The sequence below is a fragment of the Haemorhous mexicanus genome, chromosome 9, assembly GCF_027477595.1.
Source record: "Haemorhous mexicanus isolate bHaeMex1 chromosome 9, bHaeMex1.pri, whole genome shotgun sequence".
Lineage (NCBI taxonomy): Eukaryota > Metazoa > Chordata > Aves > Passeriformes > Fringillidae > Haemorhous > Haemorhous mexicanus.
The window spans coordinates 18,477,798-18,499,502 of record NC_082349.1 but is presented as its reverse complement, the minus strand read 5'-3'; the positions used below and the strand labels follow the sequence as shown (position 1 = coordinate 18,499,502).

Sequence of the window (21,705 nt, the reverse complement as noted above, 5' to 3'; positions counted from 1 at the left end):
TTTCTGAACTATGGACACTGTATGCAAACACCTAACAGAATGTTACCTCGGTTCTTATGTTTTTAACTGTATCTTAACTCATATGTTATCTCCAAAGTAACTCTAGGTGACAGGAGACCTGCCAGGAGAAGATACATAAGTGAGTTCACAAATCATATAGCTTCAGAAAAAAAAAATCGGCTGTGATTTCTCTTCTACAAACTCATATTAAATACTATTTTATGGAAGTCTTTTAGCTGCTGGAGAAAATTAGGAGCACACAATTTAATAAGTAGCATGTGGAAGGGGGTGGTGCATGTGTTTCTATAACTGGCAGTTGGAAGACACAATCTAAGATGTGATCTGTAAGATTAGGAGACAAGGACCTTGGGATGACCTCGCTATTGTGGTGTAACCCCAGCTGGCAAATAAGCACCACAGCCATTTGCTCACCCCCCAGTGGGATGGGGGAGACAATCAGAAGGGTAAAAGTGAGAAAACTTCTGGGTTGAGACAGTCCGTTTAGTAGGTAAAGCAAAAGCTGCACATACAAGCAAAGCAAGGAATTCATTCAGTGCTTCCTCTGGCAGGCAGGTGTTCAGCCACCTCCAGGAAATCCAGGCTCCATTGCACATAATGGGGACTTGGGAAGACAAACACCATCACAGAATCTAATTAAAGTTGGAAAAGACCTCCAAGATGATCAATTCCAACCTTCAGCTACATACTGCCATGCCCACTAAACCATATTGCAGAGAGTAACCACTCTGGACCTCCCTCCTTCTTCCCCCAGCTTCCTGTGCTGAGCATGACTCCATGTGGCCTGGTATATGCTTGTGGTCAGTCGGGTCAACTGTCCTGGCTGTGTCCCCTCCCAAATCCTTGTGCACTCCCAGTCTCCTCGCTTGGGGTCTTGATGCTGAGTAAGTGCTGCTCAGCAATAGCTAAAACATCCCTGTGTTATCAACACTGTTTTCAGCACAAACCCAAAACACAGCCCTAGAGCAGCTGCTATGAAGAAAATTAACTCTACCCCTCCCAAACCCAGTTTTTTTTTGGCAAGAATCTTTTGCGAAATCATGAGAAATAGCTGAAGCAGATTAGCTTCTGCAGAACTGGTTGGGAAATATTTTATTTACTTTTTTTAAATATTGAGGCGACAGCACAATGAAAGAAAATGTTTTGTTGTGGCCTGTCTGAACAATACTGCTGTTGGACAATAAACTGTGCCATGTAGGAGATGAGAGGTGACATCCTGGGCTGAGGAAGCAAGCTTGTTACATATAATTTGCTTTTATTCCACTACATAAGGCAGGACCATACTGTTTCCGGATGGTGTTTAAGCATTTAGTTGTAAATTTATTTTTTAAAAACTTTCATATTTGATAATTCTTTAGCTATGCATGAAAAATTAGAGGTATCCTCTAAGTTAGTTCTCTCAAATATGTGGGGTTAATTCCTTAAATTCTTGATCATATGGGTTCTAAAAGAGCAAGGACTTTTGGCTATGTTTTTCCTTATAGTCTTTGTTGAAGGTCAGGAACATAATCTGTTCCGTAGGAGTACAGTTCTACCTACATTTTAAAGATTCTTCCTTTTTTCCCAGGTTATGAGCTCTGTAAATGTTAATTCTCAATATGAGTCTGGTCTTTACGTGCATAGTCTCATTTTATTTAATCTCAATGAGTCAAGGGAATATTTACCTAAGCAGAGTAAAGAATCCCAGGGGAAGAGCAAGCAGGGTCGAGGTATGTGAAAGTAATAGGAGGGGAAGGGAGTATAGCATTTGGGATTTTTTTTTTCTTAGTCATTAGTTAAATTTTCACTATCAAGTAGAAATAGTATATTTAGAAATTCTGTGAAGAGCCTGTGTCTCTTTATTTAAACTTAATGCTCTTAAAGAATTAGATTGTCCATTCATGTTGAGAATACCAAGCTCTCCAAGAGGTAAAAGCAAGACTACAACCACATTAAAAAAGAAACAGTATTTAGATGAAGCTTTTGATATTCATGATGTGTATTGTTTCCTGCCAGAGAACCCTGTCCCATAAAGGGAAGCAGTCTTGCAAGTGTCCCTTCAAATGCAGGAGGACCAGTAGTTTGTTGCCAAGTCTTTTCATTCATCTGCTGATGAGGTTTAACATTTGTTTTGCAAAGAGAAAGAGAAATGTGGGAGGCAAAGGTTTTCCTTTTTTTTATCCTCCCTGAACGTTTTTTTACTATCTTTTAAAGCTGAGTCACAAGAGAAAGGAGCATTATAAATTGTCCTATCTAGTTAGTGGCATCACCTGTGTTCTCTGCTCCATTATTATTTCCAGCTGTGCCTCTGGTTTTTTGCATATCTTTTGTAGCTCTTTATTCTTTTGAGTTCCTTGGTCTACTATTTTTTGCGTTGCATGCTTGGTCCTTTCAGAATGTTTTTTCTCACCCTCCGTGTATCACTACTATCTGATGTGTTATCCATTGCCAAAACACGTGGTGTCTGCATCTGCTCTGACAACAGCAGGTTGAATTCAAGCAAGATACCATACCCTTATGTGAACATGAAGGCTGTGATAAATTTGCCACTTGAAATTTCTGCGTGAAACAGCATGAAAAGGAAGTTAGCAGAATGCCATCTCCACACTGAACATCTTTCACAGCCCCAGTAAAATTGCAAACTAGGGTGTTAACTATGTTTAACAAGTAATTAACTTCTATATGATTACCTGTCTTAAGGGATTAAATGTGCCATATTTTAAACTGGGAAAAGTTAAAAAAAATCCAAAATTGTCTGCTTTCATTTAAGAATTTACAGTTGGTTTAACTGTAGTATTTCTGTAACAATTATTACCAAAACTCCACATTTGCAGTTTCAGAAAACAGCACATGCATCAGTATTTCCTGATACCAATTCTGTATTAGCAATATATTCCTGTTTGTGGAGAAAATGTGATATTTGTTCTTGAGTTTGCATGTGTGCTATTTTTAGTGACTTAAATTAATATACTGCTGAAAAAATCCTGAGAAAATTAACATGGTTATGCTAATAAGGCATTGATTAAATCCTCCCACATTTCTATGTAATGATTTTTCTATTGATTCTTATTTGATTACTAATACTTAGGCTAGTTTTCTGTTGGAATTCTGCTCTTTTGGATGTACTAATATCTATACTTTTCTAAGAGCTTGTCTGGTCAATGTGTCTGTATCATATAGTGAAAAAAATGTTATAACAAATGTTCATGTATTATGAATGGCATGCAGTCAAATGTTATGTAAATTCCTGAGGGCTCAATACAGTTTCTGCAGGTATTAGGAATATGCATCTATTTTAAATTTTTTTAAAAGGCTCTGTTTTTCTTTTGTGAACAAATGGTCAGTTAGCTGTTTAAAGCTGCTCTTTCCCCCTTTTTTGGAAAAAGAACCGCTTGAGAATGAGTCACAGTAAATAGGAAGAAGGAATTTAGTAAGCAGACATTGCAAAGATGATAATATGTTACAGAAAGGATCAAACAGTCCTTTTATGTGTTTAGTTTTTGAGATTGTTCTTAAGGTAAGGCCCTCTGGCAAATGGCATCAGTTTTGTTTAGTTGCTCAGTATGAAGACAGTTTCAGGAGGCTTCCTGTATGGAATACAGCTATTGGCTCTTGAATAACATTAGAATAAATGCAATATATGTAAGTAATTTTACCCTATAGCAGATGGGAGCTTAAGTCATTGAGAGAAGATCAATGGAATCATTTAGCTTTTTGTGTTGTTTCAGTGTAGAAAGACAGTCTGTTCCAAATCAAGAGAGGAGTCTGCTAAGAATATTTAGGTTTCATTGAAATAAAGCACAGTTCACATCAAAAGAAGATGTGCTGTTTCAAATTCATAACAATTGACTATTAGTCTGTTTTTAATATTTTTCTTTGGCATGTAATCCTGTTTAATTAGATTCTACTCTCTCTGTTGTTTCAAGATTCCATAAACTGGAGTCTTATATACCAGCTGCTAAAGCAGGAGTTACTGTCTAAATGATATTCACAATGAGTATTTGGAAGGTTTACAATTATACCCTTGCTAATAAATTGTGCTATTTTCCCCAACAGTTTTAAGTGCTAATCTTCTGAAGGCATTTTAAAATTAGCTAAAATTCTGTCAAGAGATTTACAAAAATTGTTAGCATGAAGATAATTATGTCACAGTCCTTGGACTCCATCTCTGATTGTGTGCATAAATCAGAAAATGTCAGCTGTGTTTTCCCTTAATAATTATCCTTGCAGCAATATATTACAGTTTGGATTACTATTATAGTGTTGCTTTAGGTTTATAAACCACAAGTTTGTTATTTCTGAAGTTTTCTGCTGATGAAATAATTCACATTTCTGGAGTAAGTGATATTTATGTTAACACTTCATATCTATCAATAAGAAGATCAATGTGAAAATCAGCATTCTACACTTTTTTTACACAGTCCCCTGAAAATAGTCAGCTTTTTTGTTACTATTTTATTAAAGGAGGTCACTTCTATAGTATGGCCGGCATTTTCAAAAGACCTAGCTGATGTGGTCACCCTTGTAGCACGTGTGAAATTTGAAGCTTTAAGGACTTACTGGACCAATATTTGGGAATCTTCCTGCTGAATCTGTCCCGATGTAGGTATTTACAGTAGGTTTTGTAGGTCCTCAACAGTTTTGGTAATCTCTTGTTGGAACCTACCTCCTTAAACATAATGAGTTAAAATATCAGAGTGAGATAGTAAATCCTTCGGAATTTGGACCAGGTTGTCTCATTTTAAGGACTCAGAAATTTAGGTACAAATACACTTAATAAATTAATAAATTAAATTTGTCTGCATAAACTGTAGGAAACTGACACAAAATAGTCTAGGAACCTTTCTCATGGGTTATAAAGAAGAAAATGGGGAAAAAGAATTTGTTTTAGCATTAGTAGTAATAGCAAATTTGAACTGAATAGGTGAGAGTTGTTTTGTCTTTCAATTGCTGTACATTCCTTATGTTTAATACTCAGGAAGTTTGACATTAAAAGTGTGAGATTTACTCAAGCTTTCTAAGAAAATTTTCTAAAACCTATGCAGAAGCTACAAATTCTGAGAATTCAACAATGGTAATACTAACCTTAACAACCTCTTTCGTGGAAGAGAGATGGTTTTTCAAGTAGGGCTTTTGATTTGGCAGTGTATCAACAAGGATAAGAGATCTATTCAACTTCAGTGGTGCAGGCTGCCTTAGAATAGGTCTTACACTGTTGTCAGTACAAAAGATTTTTATTTCTCAACTATCTCAAAATGTGTGTAGAGAAATTATCTGTAATTTTGAAAGTCTTCCGTGAAGTATTTTGGGATAGATTTAAAGTAGCAGGATATGGCTTAGTGTGATTCCACTCTTGTTTTGATGCTTGGAAGATTTATGGTTGATTTCAATGGGAGTGGGGTCATATTTAGCCCTACTGTATCACAGAATGGGCAAGTTTGAGTTATGGTCTTCCAAGACTGGCTCCTTCTCCTGTTGTGGCAGAGCAGAGGCTGCAGTGCTTTTGTCTTTTGAGGACATCCTCAGTGGTGACACCAGGCAGCAGACTGCTGTGCTAGTCTGTTGGTTTTTGAGCTACTTCTGCTAGGTTCTTCATTTGACTCAAGGGGCCAAATGAAGAATTCCTTTTCCAATAAGTCAACAAAGAGGGCTTTTTCATCCAAGACAAAAACATAGGCAAGAAAGCTAAGCTGATGAATGTTGAGAGATGGGTTTTAAAGAGTGTGTCTTCACTTTTGCCAGAATATCCTAGGTTTTTATTTAAAACCTTGAGGGTTTCTTTATTTCTATTCTTGCTTGAGCTAAATGGTTTCTTCAACCAGTGTCAGAGTACTTTGGACTTGTCACTTAAAATGTCTGAAAATACAGAATTGTGAACACATAGTCTTTGCTCCCAAAGCTTGCAGTTTATTTTATTAACAGAAATAAATTGTAGCAGGGAAAAGTCATATTTTTGTGGTTATGAGAGGAAAAGCTTTTCATCTTGTTCATTAATCTTCCTTCTTCCTCATCTTCATACACTCATTATTCATCTTTCTCATTTCTGTTTATACATTTTACCAGTCTGCTGTGTGTCATGCCACAGATAGTTGTGAATATCCAGTCCACATCTCCATTTTTAACTAGCTGTCATGAAGCTTAAGATCTCATATGATAAATAAGCCATTTATTTGTAGATAAAATAGAAATACTTCCTGCTTTTGCTTTTTCACTAAAAGAATTTCAAGTATTTATCCTAGAATCCTATAAGAAGCAGTGTTTAGACTTATGTGGCTTTTTTCTATGTAATGGTATTTTGACTGATGATGACCATGTCCCTAATTGCAACTCTGTACTTATTCTTCCTCCCAAACTTCTCAAGGGTGATATTTAATTTAGTATTGTGCAGAACTATAGATCTGCCAAGGGCGATAACAGATAGACTGCTATATAATTATTGAATCAGAGAGTTAAAACTTCCAGACTGTATCTATACCCACAAAAATCATTTGGCAGTGAGCCACCAAAAGCAGTTTTTTCATTGCTTGCATTTTGATTTTTTTACTTTAGCTGTTGCTCAAAATGAAACACCTTGAATTGCTCATTAGAGTTAAATGTATTGTGATGTATTATGGGCCAAAATACACTGTCCTATGCAATATGCTTATACATATGAATTATTTGGTAGAATGGATAATAGAATGAGCTCAGTTTTTGCTAGTGATTTAATACTTCAGAATGTAAAACTCACCCTGGTCATGGTCTACTGAAGTTTCCGCATTTTCCAGACATATTCTTCAGAGTATTCTCATGCTTACAGTTTCATTTCAAGCCTTTCTCAAAAACTGATATCCTTTCAGATGATCTACAATATTGCATGTGAGCTGACACTCAGACACATGAAGTGCCATCTATGCACCTGTAGCTGAGCTTATATTTGGTATTTCAGACACCCTTTTCTCCTTCCTCTGAGGCAATCAAGCATGCTTGCATGAGTGGAAGAGTAGTGGGTATGATCAGCAGTTGCTTATTCTCCTGTTCAGTACAACTGCAGTAACTGATGACATGGTCCTATGAGATCATTCTCCTTCATGAGTTTGCTTCTGGCTCAGTTTTTAGCTCATTTTCTCTAATGACTCTACGGTTTGCTCTCCAACTACTGTGCCTTGCATGAGAGCTATTTGGCTGAAAGTAGCTGAGAAAAATACTGTCCAGAAAGAATTCTCAGAAATGGTAGAAGTAAGTTCATCTTCTTGCCAGGTTAATTAGTACAGCATCCATTCTTTGAGTCTATATTTTTTTTTCCCTGGGTTATCTGGTCATTTTTATATTGGGTGTATAGTTGAGATGGAGTATTTTGTGTGTAAGGCTAAGTGACCACAACATTTTCTTTAGATCTGGACCACCTTTGTTGTCCTTCAGCCAATTAACACAGTATGGTCTATATAGGCAAATAGTAACTGAACTTACTTCAGCATTTTCTACATGGACAGGACCAGTTATTTTAACTTATACAGTCTTGAGATGAGTTAGCTGTGTTTGATAAAAATCTGTGTGCTTTGGATTGTGTGTCATTTTTACACGCTTTAGATCACAAGGTCAAGAATAAATTGTGTGATGCTCAGATTTTTTGAACCTGTCGTGAGGTGCTGGGTGACACAGGATTGTTAAAACATTGGCTCTTGGAGCAATATTCCAAATTATGTTTCCTCTGGCTTCTATTTTCCTGGAGGATGGGAGGTTTAATTTTGCTTGCACAGGTACTTGCATCTTAGTATTGATGAATAGAGAATCCTTCAATAATTAATATTGATGACTTGGATTTCTTTTATATATTTTGAATGACTAGCCTGCCTGTATGTGCTTGGAGCTGAAGGTCAGTGTATGCTGATCTGATTAATGGAATGCTTCATTGTACAGCTTTCATATTTCTTTTGCAATCCCTTTGACTCTGAGTATGAGTTTGCTATGCAAAGGACAACTGATTGTAATATAAAGAAACAACAAATCACTTTAATTGTGGGACAAGACTTATTGTGGCATGCGTAGTTTTTACAAAGGAGAAAAAAAAGTCAAAAGATCCAATATGTGTAGCTCTGTTAATTTTTCTGTTCAGAAATGTACTGTTAAAGCATTAAAACTTTGTATTTAAAGGTCTATAATCTTATCTAACAATAATGATAGTTTAAATGTTAATTGGACAAGATAAAATATGTTGCTAGGTCATTTATAAGAATCTAATAATTTCCTTTTCAGTAATGCTTTTGTAGCCTCAGATTGAATGTAATTATAAAAATAGAGAATCAATGCAAATAAGAAAAAAAACAATAAATAATTCTTATTGTATTTATTATAATTGGTTTTAAGATGTGGTCTTAAAAATTAAGTTACTTATTAAATACTATGAAAGTAGTATGACCAAATAATAGTGCCCATAATTTCTTTAAAATTATGGCTACATATAGAGCCTGGCAATCCTGCCTTCGAGTTTGTTAGCAATTGGAACTGTTCTGCTTGCAACTTGTTTCTTTTAAACCCATATGGCAAAATTATGCCTCCCAGAGGTAACTTTTGGTATTGGAGAAAGTTGTTGAGTAGAACTGGGGTAACCTAAAAGCCTCCTGTATTGATGAAGCCTCAAGAGAATATAAAAATCCTATGGAAGATGCAGATGACTAGAGAATTCTTGTTCACTGGTATTTCAGACTCACTTTGTACAGACACAAATTACTGCACTTCCCAGCATCTTCTGAATCAATTTTACTGTCTTTGTGGCAGCAGAAGAAAAGCATCAGTGCTCTGAAGTAATGGAACCAGTCACACATTTAGTAATAATTTACAGAATATATCAAAGTTTTACTTCCTTTATTGTGACAAAATTGTTGGTTTTGTATTCCTTTTAGAAATATTGGTGAGCTCTAATCTGGAAGAAACATTGTGGTTGAGGTGTCTGTAAACAATTAAGCTTTTCAATTCCTGTTCTGTTTTAAAAATTAAATAGGAATTAAATATGTCTGGTTTGTTCCAACAACACTGTCTGTTTCATTGGGATGAAATTTATAAATTTTATTATAATAATAATAAAAATGCTCATTTAGGTTTCTGTTCTCCTGTTTGTGTGCTATAGTACCATTGTAGCCCCACACAGAGATAAATGAAAAAAAAAATTAAAGAAGAAAAAGTAAAAATTCTATAAATTTCATTATGGAAAATTTATAAGATGATTTCCATGACAACCATATAATAAGATTCATGTTTACTTTAATTCTGAGTTCTCAATGTCTTTTTAATGACTCCCATGTAATTAAAACAGAATGCATAATTTGAGGTAACGTAATATAAATCAGTTTTGTTTGCGTGATGCTGAATACTGTTAATACATGTACAATGAACTGTTTAAGAGCCTCACATGGATATGTCCATTTGTTGCAGAACTGTGAGAAACTGGAAAATAATTTTGATGACATCAAGCACACGACTCTTAGTGAGCGAGGAGCACTTCGAGAAGCAATGAGGTAAGTCTGGGTCACCATAGCAACAGTCACAGATGTGGTAAAGAAAGAGTCATTCTTCATTATTGGGGGAACAAATGAGTTCATTGCCACCATTCAGCTCTATTCTCTAAGGTATTAATTTGTCAGTGGAGAGGCTTCCCTTGAGGCTGTACTTTGGTTTTGAAGCTGCATAAATGTTAAGCCTGACTGCACAGTAAAAAATGTAAATGTTTAATTTGTTATTTAAAATGCTTAAGGGGTGCCTTGCTTTATATTTATACTAAACTGTGAGTGAATGAAAATATTGTTAATCTAAATTCTGTAAGTGCTAAACCAATTGTACAACGGTGTCTGAACAAACCTGTATTTGCTTTAAATTGAATTTGATTTTTATATATGTAGTTCCTGTGTACTCTGATTTTATCACCAAAATTATGTGATTTTGGTTTTGATAATAGAATGTGATAATAGAATGTAAGAATCTGTCTGGTCCTTTATGTGTTATAGAGATGTATATTTTGTTTAATATCATATTTTTGCACTTAATACTTATTAGAGGAGGTTGAATTTAGTTAGGAGATGAATTTTCTGCCATCCTTACTGGCACTGCAGAGTATCTGTGTACAGGACTCCAAAGTCCTGCCAGATACAGTGCCTGGAAAAGGGAGTGTTTACTATGCAGAAAGGTGGTGGAATTGAAGACAGGTTTTCTAAAGTAACTCACCGAATAATCAGGAAGATGTTATTTATAGTATTATCTGTGAATCAGAAAATTATATAAGCTTCACTTTTAAAGGTTTTGAAATTGGATAGTAAAATGTAATGATGCAAACATAGTGCTTCATCTCATTTGCCTGATCTCAGAGTAACTTCTTACACTTGAACCACTGTAGTAAAAAGTAAAAACAACAGCAATCCCCCTAAGAATCTACTTGAAAAAATAAATACACCTATTTACTTCGACTCTGTCCATTATCCATTAAACTTATGGATGTGTGTGAATGACTTGATTTGCATGAATTATGTTCACGATGCTCATCTCATGTGCACTGACTGTTTGAAGAGGTATTCTTACCTCTTATTCTGAACATTTCAACTCCCAGTGCTGCAAATAACTAAAAATAATGGCATTTACCTTTCTAATAGTGATTTTTGCTTTATTCTTGTGTTACTTTATACGTTTAGGGTTTTCTCCCAGCATGGTCAGTCATCTGTGTACATAAGTCTTGCATCTAGTGTCAGTAAATGGAAAGTGATTTAAAGCAAAGATTTTGGGGATTTTTGGCAAATGAAGCTACCTTTAATATTTCCAACAAATTGGATCTCAAGTTGCTGCTGTCCTGTAACATTGTTCAGGTTTGTGACGTTTTGTAATACATGACTCAGCAGGGATAATATTTTAAAAACTTGGGAGCTGACAGCTCTTCCATGATCAGCATTGAATGGCAAGGGGAGCTTTGGCATTTCAAAGGTCATGTTTCTGTTACAAAGCCTGTTTAGAAGATTCTTGTGATTCTTTGCTGTGCAAAAGCACTTTACTATCTCATAAATTTGTATCCTGGCTATTCCTGCTAGTGTGCAAGCCATTCTGAGAAATAGTTATTGATTGTGAAGAGTGACAGATATTGTTCAGAGCTGGAATTCGCTTAATTGCAGTCAGTATTGTATGGTTTGTTGTTTCCTTAGTTGCTTTTTTATTTTGAGATAAAGAAAATACCTGACTTACTAAATTTATACTGTTGTGTGTTTTTGTAACATACTCGAGTGCCACATGAAAGGTGCAAAATGTTAATTTAGAGAGGTATCTGCATGTCGGTGTGCGTATTTTTCTAAATGTGTGTAAAAGACACTTGTTGGTTTAGGTTGTACTGTTCTTTCAACTGCTGTATAGTCATCTCGTTTAACTGGGTGCCTGTATTTTTCTGTTTGGATCCCAAGATTATCTGAACATGTGTAATTCAGATGGTACATTTTTATAGATTCAAGTTCACTTTTCCTTTCCACGACAAGAGTAGACATTGGACCAGACATGGGAGGACATAGATTTGCTGACATCAGTATTATGAGGTATCTGCCTCCTTTGGGTAAGGGAGCTTGTCGAGAGGGTTGCTCATTGCACAAAAGCACTAAAATCATGTGGGCATGAAAGCAACAGCAACAAAAAAATCCTGGTTGGATAGCTAAGTGGATATATGTGGATCTCAGATGAGCCTTAAGTTGAGTGGGCAGTCTGCCCAAATCCTCTCTGATTTCCCAGAGTGGTACTACTGGTCTGCCAGATGAGAAAGACAATGAACACTTTTTCCCAGTGCTCCTGTTTGGAACAAGACCTTCCATTTTAACTTCATCTTTGAGAAAAATGGCCAATTTAATATGGGTTTCAGTACACTTCTAGTCTGCGAGTATCACTGTGCTCTGCGTAAACAAATACTAATATCCAAGAAGGGTCTTGTTCTGTTTCCAGCTCTTCAGTATTCAAATTGAGGACTATATGAAAATTATCTTTCTTGTTTATGTATATAGATGTATGCAAAAAAAAACTTTCTGAAGGATTTTGAAATTATCACAAAACCTACGAACTCTCTCTATTTCTACTTTACACTTTATTTTGGATTTTGAATGAGATAATGAGCTGATAGTAGTTTGCCATTATTCCGTATATAAAGAGTGGGATTCTAAGAATTTGATTTACTTGTGATTGCACATAAAATGCATAAAGCATCCAATTCAGTTAATGTTTTGCTTATTTTGTTAATGTACTCCAAATGTTTTATTTATTACTATATTTTAATGCAGCTGCAATGCTGAAGTAAACAATAAAAATCCATTAGATTTTTGAATTGGAGCTTATAAATGGACAGACTATTGCTTGCTTACCTTGAGTGTGTATATGATAAATTAATTGGGTATTTTATGTAGTAACTTGTCAGAAGAATATAGCTATATACCTACAATGTCAGGTTGCATAAGTAAGAGCACTGATATTTCAATAAACAAAGCTCAGTTTGTATTTATTATATAATCACTGGGAAAAATCTGGATCCAAATCATCTGTAGAGCTTCATCTAGAATTTTAAAGGTGCATTTAGACTGATTTTTCTGCTAAAAGGAGATAAGTATTTGAGGAGCAGAAAGTGGTGTAGCTGGGTGCTGACACTGGGAGTCTTTTCATAGGTGATGAAAGCAGAATGTGGACTGCTACAGTAGGCATTTCTTGGGAAAGTAGGGTAGAGTAGCCTTGAGGAGTCTTAAAATTAAGCAAACAATAATGATACCCCTGCCCCCTCAAATTATAAGGTAACTTCAGGGAAAAGTGTGGCAGAAGTCCAACCTCAGTTATTAATATTAATATCTAATATTAATATCTAATAATTATTAGATATTATTAAATTACTAAGATAAGGTTTAGTGAGTTACTGGGTTTAAAAAGGACAAATTTCAAAAAGCAGCAGACATCAGCAGGCAGGAATTCTTTTTCCTGCTGAATCTGTTCATTCTGTGTACAGGCATTCATTGTGTCATCAAGAGAGAGAATCAGAATTGATGAAATTGGGAGGTTGAAGATGATCTAAAAGTGTGGTCTCTGCATTTTATTGATTGCATGCCAGCCAAATATTTTTGAGCATGCATCTCCGAAATTTGTATGGTTATACACATATTGCCAGTATACTAATATTTTATGTGCCTTATAGAACACACCCAAGAATGGAAATGAAAAAAAAACTACAGATAAAGATGAAAAAAAGACTACTTAATTTTTAAAAAAAATCATTTAATAATTGCACAGAAAATATTTTCTTCCCACATTGATGTGGCTTGTCTTGTGCATACTCTGCTTTGCAGATGATTGATCTGGACGGTCTTTCCAGCTCAGAGCAGGGTCAAGTAGAGCAGGTTGCTCAGGGCTGTGTCCAACAAAGTTTTTTTTATATCTTCCAGGATGGATGTTTCACAGACTGTGTAGGCAAACATCCTCGCATTAAACAACAGCAAAAGTCAAACAAAAAAGCTGCCAACACCCTCCCCTCCCCTGCTTTAACAAAAAAAAAACCAAAACCAGACTTCCACTTCAGCGTGTACCTGTTGTTTCTTGCTCTTGCTGGGGACTGCTGAGAACAGTCTGGCTCTGTCTTTATTTCCTCCCATCAGGTATTTATACATTTGGTAAGATTCTCCCCTGAGCCTTCTCTGCTCAAGGCTGCGTGTCCCCAGGTCTGTCAGCCCCTCCTCATATGACAGACACTCCAGCCCCTCAATCACCTCAGTGCCCCTTTGCTGGGCTCCCTTCTGTACATCCTCCTGTACATTTCTCTTGGCCTGGGGGCCCCAGCACAGGACACAGCACTCCAGATCTGGCTCGCCAGTACTGGGCAGCAGAGAAGACTCTCCACTCTCAACCTGCAGGTAATGCTGTACCCGACACAGCCCCAGGTGCTGCTGGCCTTTGCTGCAAGGACTGTCTCGTGGTTCATCTTGTCCTTCAGGACCCCCAGGGCCTTTCCTGCAAAGCTGATTTCCAGATGGTTGTTTGCAGCCTGTACTGGTGCTTGGGGTCGTTCCTCCCTGGGGGCAGGATTTCATGGTGGGTTTGTTTGCTGGTTTTTGTTTGTATGTTTTTTAATGTGGTTTCTGCAGGCTTCTTCCTCCAGCCTGTCAACAGCAGCCCAACCCTTTGGAGTGTCACCACTCAGTAGGTGGTAGATTGCTTTTGAACACTGTGTATATGTTACTATGTGTTCTAGACTTGTGTCTAGTGTGCATTTCATGAGCCTGGTGTCAGACAAATGAAGCCATTTCGAATCAAATGTTTTTCCGAATCTAGTGTTGCAGTTGCTTATGATCAACTGAGCTGCTCATGCTCATTGCTGATGCTGAGCTGCTCATTGCTTATGAGCAACTACCAACTGAGCTGGTAAGCCACCATGGTGGGTTAAGGCAGTGAGCAATCAGCGAGGCTGCAGAGGTGTTAATACGTAAATGGGTCCTACGAGTAGGTGGATATGGAGATGGTCTGTCTTGTGAACACTGAGTATGTGTGAAAGCTTTGCAAGTCAAAATTAAAGCTGAGTATTTTTGTGTAGTCTTCTTGTTATTAAAGGAAAATTGAAACATATTTATTTGTACTTTGAAATGGGAAAGTTTGCTTATCTGTTTAAATCAGTATAAAAGATACCAAAATTCATTTAGAATTTTCTTTTGCATTCATATATTTACATATGGTTTTAGATAATATGAACAAGGGAGTGAAGCTTCAACTGTGATTTCCAGTTTGCTAGAAACCGTTTCTGTTAATGATGATATTCACTGTTGTCTTGACAACTGTGCAAGCTGGGGTTAGTAATAATCAGGCTTCTTTTAATATGGTCTAGACTCTCAGATGTATTTGACAAATAGTTTCTATGACTGGGCAAAACCCAAGAAAATTGCAGTGTAAGAAGTTCCAAGGTTTCAAAAGCATTCATTAGTTTGCATAGTAAAAGCTGGAAATTTAAACATGTAAACAATACAGGTCAGCAGTGCAAACTACAAAACAAGTAGTAACCAATTTGTTAGGGCTCTGGCCTGAGATTTGGCAAATATGGGTTCATATTTGGGTTCTAAGTCAGGCAACTTGGTTTTCCCATTTTAAAAAGCATCACAGAGCTCTAAAGTTAGAGAAACACGGACATGAAGTATAATGGATAAGGACAATGAAAATGTCATGTTAAATGTGGTTTTGCTTTCTTATATTGTTCTTAAGCTGTTCTGCAAGATAGGTACAATCTCAGGTAAATTCAAAGGGAAGGTGAATTAAGTTCAGTAAAGGCTTCTGGGTGTCCTGATCCAGGTCCCAGAGATTGTTCAAAGAAATCCTTCTGGGGCGGTAGAAGCCTTTGAAGTGAATTCCAGTATTACAAAGTTCTCTACTTCAGTAAAGCCTTCAATATTTTACAGCATTCTCCTGGAGAAGCAGGCAGCCCATGGCCTGGACAGGTGCACCCTTTGCTGGGTTAAGAACTGGCTGGACAGCTGGGCCCAGAGCGTTCGGGAATGCTGCTGCATCCAGCAGGCAGCCAGTCCCCTGTGGTGTCCCCCAGGGACCAGTACTGGGCCTGGTCCTTTTTATTGTCTTTGTAGATGATATGGTCAAGGGGATAAAGTGCACCCCCAGTACGTTTGCAAAAGACTCCCAGGCTGGATGGGAGCATTGATCTGCTGGAGGACAGGAAGGCTCTGCAGAGGGATCTGGCCCGGCTGGATGGATGAGCTGAGGCCAATGGCGTAAGGTTCAATATGGTGGAGCGCTGGATCCTGCACTTGGGTCACAACAACCCTGGCAGTGCTGCTGGCTGGGGAAGAGTGTCTGGAAAACTGCTCATAAAAAAAGGACCTGGGACTGCTGGTTGACAGCAGCTGAACACGAGCCAGGTGGCCAAGGCGGCCAGGGGCATCCTGGCCTGTATCAGGAATAGTGTGGCCAGCAGGAGCAGGGCAGTGATTGTGCCCCTGTACTCGTCACCAGTGAGGGCACACCTGGAGAGCTGTGCCCAGCTGTGGGCCCATCACCTCAGGGGAGACACTGAGGGGCTGGAGCCAACCTGGAGAAGGGCAGTGGAGCTGGGGAAGGGGCTGGAGAGCGAGTCCTGTGAGGAGTGGCTGAGGGAGCTGGGGTTTAGTCTGGAGAGGAGGCGGCTCAGGGCAGAATTTACCATTCTCTACAGCTGCCCACAAGGAGGGTTTAACAAGATTGGGGTTGGCCTCTTCTCCCAGGCAAACAGCAATAGGACAAGAGGGCATGGCCTCAAGCTGTGCCAGGGAAGGTTCAGGCTGGACATCAGGAGGAATTTTTTCACTGAATGGGTTGTCAAGCATTGGAACAGGCTGCTCAGGGAGGTCCCTGGAAGTGTTTGCAAAACAACTGGAGGTGGCACTTAGTGCTGTGGTTTAGTTGACAAGGTGGTGTTTGGTCAAAGGCTGGTCTCAATGATCTCAGGGATGTTTTCCAAACTTAGTGATGCTATGAAAGTAGCCACTAGGCTTCTGTTAGTGTGTTTATTTGGGACTGAGAGAGTAAGACCAAGTTTCTCTTCTACCTTCTATATTTACATTTATCTCCAGTGCAATCACTTGAATGCTGCTTAGGCCATGCTTTTTGGAGAAAAGCAAGTGACTGCTTCTTATGTATTTAACAAAAATGTTGTGCTGCTTCCAAACTGCAACAACACTTTGCATCTTGGGTGACCAGCTCGTGTTCCTCTGATATATCTATCTCAGCACCAAGAAACCAACACTCTCTGCCACAGAGGACGTATTAATTAGGTAAGCCACTGATTGGATTATTGATTTAGACCCTTATTTAGACTGCCTTTGGCTTAGAGATTTCCCTAAAAAAAATTAGCTGTAGAGGTGTTCTCAGAGTGAAAAAAAAAAAATCCCATAAAACTGGGGTTGAGGGAATGTTTAACTTGCTCCCCTTGGAATTTATTTTCTATATATGCATCTTCACAATTTTATAAATTTGCCATATTATTAACAGCATGTGGGTATGAGATGCTGCAAAATGCTAGTGTTTCTAGTCGTGTTTGGTGTTGCATAGAAATGCATGCAGAATGTTAAGGCACTTGAGAACTTTTAATAGTACTTCCATTATAAAAACCCATGTGGCTATAATTTTGAGTGCCATTTTGAAAGCAGAACTTCACTATCATTCTTAGTTTACATTACAGATCAAACAGATTGCCAACATCACTTGCACTGACGAAGCATTAGCCATATGCCTTCGCAGTGCAAGGCTGCCCTGGATAAGGATAGCTATGACTAACCAAGCTGCTTATGTGCTAGAAGCTGTTTAGTGGCATTAACAAGGCACTGTTAAGCTCTGCCCATGCAGTTTTACCATGCTCTTTGTTGGCTAACTAACTTCTGAGTCACCCACTAGCCACCCTTTGAGAGCCTGGGATGAATTGCTCAAATCTGGCCACGATGGAATAATTTCTGTCTATAGACAGATGCTGCAGAGCTGTAACACCAAACATATATAGGAGCCCATGACAATAATGTAATTATTTTTGTGATAATTGTTAGAACTTGCATTGTCTTTGTCATTTCTGTGGAGAATTAAAGAACTTCATATTTCATTTTGCAATTAAAAAGAAAAAGAAGGTTCTGATACATGTTAAGACCATTTTTTCAGGCGTCACTCACTGAAAATTTTGTGAAATTAGTGATAATGCTTAACTTCTGCACTACAGAATGTAACTGCATTGCCCTATATATATATTTTTCAAGTGTAAACCATGAAAATTATAAAGTACCTTGTTTTGGGCTTGATTGTGATATTCAGTTAATTATCAGCTTCATAATACTTTCCCCAGAAATTTTAAAACTTAAATGAATTTCCAAGTTTGTCAGCTGATTGCTGCACATCCCTTGTTCAAAGTATTGTATTTAATTTCTTATTTTAATTTATGAGGCTTTTTTTTTTTTTTTGGTCCAGTGATAGGCTGGTTTATTTAGATGTTACAGGGGAGGAGATTAAGATAAGTTGAATTGTTTTCCGTTGAATGTTCCTTTAGTCACCTAGCCAGGATAAACTGACAAATACAACTTTCACTGATTATGTTTCTGAATGGCAAGTATGAAAGGATATTGATTTTTTTTTTGCTATTACAATTGGCAATGTAGATTTGCAGTTACTTTACATCAGAAGTTTGAATTATGCTTGTAGTGTATATAACTTGTACATGGATATAGAACAAAAACATTGTGAACAAAATAGCAAAAAAAAATAATATTTACAGGTTTGGAAACTGCATTATAATTGCTACTTTTGCTGATATGCTGAAATGTGCTTTAGGAAGCATCTTACATGAAGATTTTTGATAAAATCTTGTATGTCTTTCATATGCTCTTTCATCTGTATTACCGTGACCGAAATATGCTTTGGGTCTGTTCTGAGCATGGTAAATACAATGTTTCTGTATTTGTGTGTAGTATTCCCAAGAAGTATTTCAGAGAGGAAAAAAACACCTACTTTGTGTCACTTCCACTGAGGACAGCCTGGTTTTGTTTTTGAACCATTTAGTTTTATGGTTTAAAGAAAAGAATTGGATAACAGTCAAAATTTGGTTTTTAACAAACTGCAGGAGATGTTTTCTGATGTTGGTGGTGAAAGAGATTTTGAAAACCACTGTGACAGATGGTTTACCACAAAGACTCCGAAGGTGGCATGAAGGGGGTGCAGTGTCGTACCTTTCAGTGACTAACAGCCACTCATGCAAACAGAGTAGAAAATTACACTACAGAATTTTGAGTTCACTCCATGGGTTCCCTCTTTGTTATTTTTTAAAATGCAAAGTTTGAAAATATTTCTGAAATGTGTTCTTTGCTACCATTACCATTCTGGAAGATGTGTTCTGAATTGCCAGAGGGACAATGTATACAATATGGACTACCAGCCTGTACACTTCAGAAAAGGTTTTGGTTCATGAAATAGAAATGTAAAAAAAGTAAAGATATGAGTGAAGAAAATTTTCTGGTGGTTTTGCTATGAGCCATGGCTTTTTATAGATTATTGATGCTTGATTTTTATGTTGCAGGGCTTTGGATGCTTTAGGTAGAAGGATGCATTTTACCATTTTAAACCATAATGAATGCTGGGGATGTATACAGAAGTTAGGCGTGTTGCAGCTTTGGCAACAAAGTCAGATGTTTTAGTGGAAGATGTTGAAGCTCATGCTGTTTTATTTAGAAGTCATTAGTTTAATCTGTAGCCAGCCTACTGAGAGTACCACATTCCACATGTATTTAACAAAGGCCATTTCCTACAGTTTTGTCTACAGTCAGAAACCAGTCTGTCTTTAAAAATGCTGTTTTAGATATATCTGCACTTATTTTTTTCAGACATTTACTGTAGTTCTCAAAAGCCTGACAAAGTATAATCCTTCTTCCTCCTTTGTGTTGTCCTTGGACTTTCTGTTGCAATGGGTGTCTTTGAGTACATTCTTTTTGGAGTTTAGGATACAAAGCAAAGCTAAGAGCTTGAGGAAAACATACAATCTTCATTGAAAATTGCATTATTAGGTAGTGTGTCCTTCCATTGTATGTTGATTGTTGCCAGGTAATTATTTTCTTTTCTGATTATGGTGGTGTGCTGATCTGGGAGGGATACAGTTAGCTTTCTTCATAGCAGGTGCTCTGGGGCTGTGTTTTGGATTTGTGCTGAAAACAGTGTTGATAACACAGGGATGTTTTAGCTATTGCTGAGCAGCACTTACTCAGCATCAAGGCCTTTCCTCACCCTGCCCCCCAGCAAGGGGGCCAGGAGTGCAGAAGGAGTTGGGACACAGCGAGGACAGCTGACCCCAACTGAGCCAAGGGATATCCCAGACAGGTATGGAGGTATGGGAAGAACGATGGGGTAGGCTTTCAGAGCTATGGTCTTTTGTCTCTTCCCAAGACACAGTGTAACAAAGTGAATGCATTCCTGGTTTTGCTTTGCTTGCATATGCAGCTTTTGCTTTACCTACTCAGCTGATTTTTGTCTCAACCCATGAGGTTTCACTTTTACTGTTCCAATTTGCTTCCTTATTCCATCAGGAAAGTGTGAATGAGTGGCTTGGTGAGGCTTAGTTGCTGGCTGGGGTTAAACCATGACATGTGTTTAGAACCCCTTGGTTATAATGACTATTATTAGCTACTGCTACTTTTTTTGCTGCCTCTCAAGAGTTCTAGCTTTATACTGACTATTGCGGTTTTTGGATGTAAGAGCAAACGTTCATTTTCCTAGAAATATTTTGCATGTTAGGGTGAGGATATTTCAGAGATTAAACTGTGGGTCCAGCTGTGCCCTAATATATTCACCTTCCATCAAAATTAATCTGTCCTTCCCCTGTAGACTTCTGGATTTAAATACTGTTTATTTACTTGAGGCTATTCGGGAGACCAAGAAAAGATTATCTAAATTTAATGTTCTAATGGAATCAACCTACTTATTGAAGGTAAGAATGTAAAGTGTATTGGACTTTTTTCAGTGAGACAGTTGTTAAGATACACTGGAATCAGTACTATACATTTAACTAACTGGATACGAAATTTGACAGAAACAATTTCCCATCCTTATGTCTTCAGAACAAAGATACTTTACATAGGAATCTGTTTCATTGGAGCTTGCTGTTGAAAAGTTTATAGGCACTTTGTTTTACAGGAGACCACCCAGAGGCTTTCACTGCTAGTGCCTAAGGCAAGGCTACTAAATCTCAAGGCATTTCTAGGGCTGAGGAAGGTTACGATCTCAGTCAACAATTTGAACGGAGAAGCTGCTTACAGAGTGAGACAAACAGAAGAGTTGTGGCAGAGAATAAAGGAACAAACAATTCTGGAGTGACTCCTCCTGCCATCTTGAATGCTTATCTAGGGTGTGCTTTGTAAGGTGCACAGAGTATTGGCAGTGACAAAGTTCTTTGTGGAGCAGGCATTTGCAGAAGGCTTCAATTTGTATGTATGTAGTGTATTTAGGTTGTTCAGCTTTTCCTTCTGGTTTAGTCCAATACCAAAAATTAAGGTGATTTGTGGTTTTTGTGGTTTGTTGTTGTTTTGTTGGGTTTCTTTTGTCCCCAGGAAGAAAAAAAAATCTCTTCTGTAAAATAAATCCTGAACTGTTCTAAATATCACCATAGAATTGCACCCATTCAAATGAATTTTAATAGTTGATCTGTATATGGAACGGAATGTAATGGAAAGTATTATAATGTGATTTCCATCAGAATACTTACAAAAGACTTGATTTATAATCTGATACCATTACAATACAATAATCTTTTAAAACAAGTAAGTTATTTTAAAATAGTATGACTACTCTTTAAAGTCCTATTTTTGATAGTATTTAATATTTCTACTATTGCCACATTAAAAATTAGGGATTACTATTACTATATATAGTACTTTTTCATTTAATAAAGTCATTACAGCTGCTATCTTTATAAAGACTATTACTTTTATTACTACTATCAAATAGTGGTGTTTAATGGTACTGATTAATGCCACAAATACTTTTCTTACCGCTGTTTTGCCTATTGAATATTTTTTTCCACATTTGTGGTCATTAATTTGTATTAACCAAGCATTTCCTTTGTAATTATTAATGTGACAAATAAAAAAAAAATACTTTTAAGCTGATATCTGACAGTATTACCAAAAAGATAAGAAAACTCTTCGAGGAGTGTTTTAAAATAGAAAAAAAATATTTAAAAAATAT

At 37.2% G+C, this 21,705-nt stretch overlaps 1 protein-coding gene across 1 annotated transcript in view; it reads left to right on the top strand.

Annotated features, from left to right (window-relative positions):
- Positions 1–21,705, top strand: part of DPYD (dihydropyrimidine dehydrogenase) — a 342,395-nt gene that overhangs the window by 37,850 nt on the left and 282,840 nt on the right. Inside the window, exon 3 of the mRNA XM_059854310.1 lies at positions 9,409–9,491. Within this exon, the coding sequence (XP_059710293.1) occupies positions 9,409–9,491 (83 nt within the window). The remainder of the gene's footprint in view (positions 1–9,408; positions 9,492–21,705) is intronic.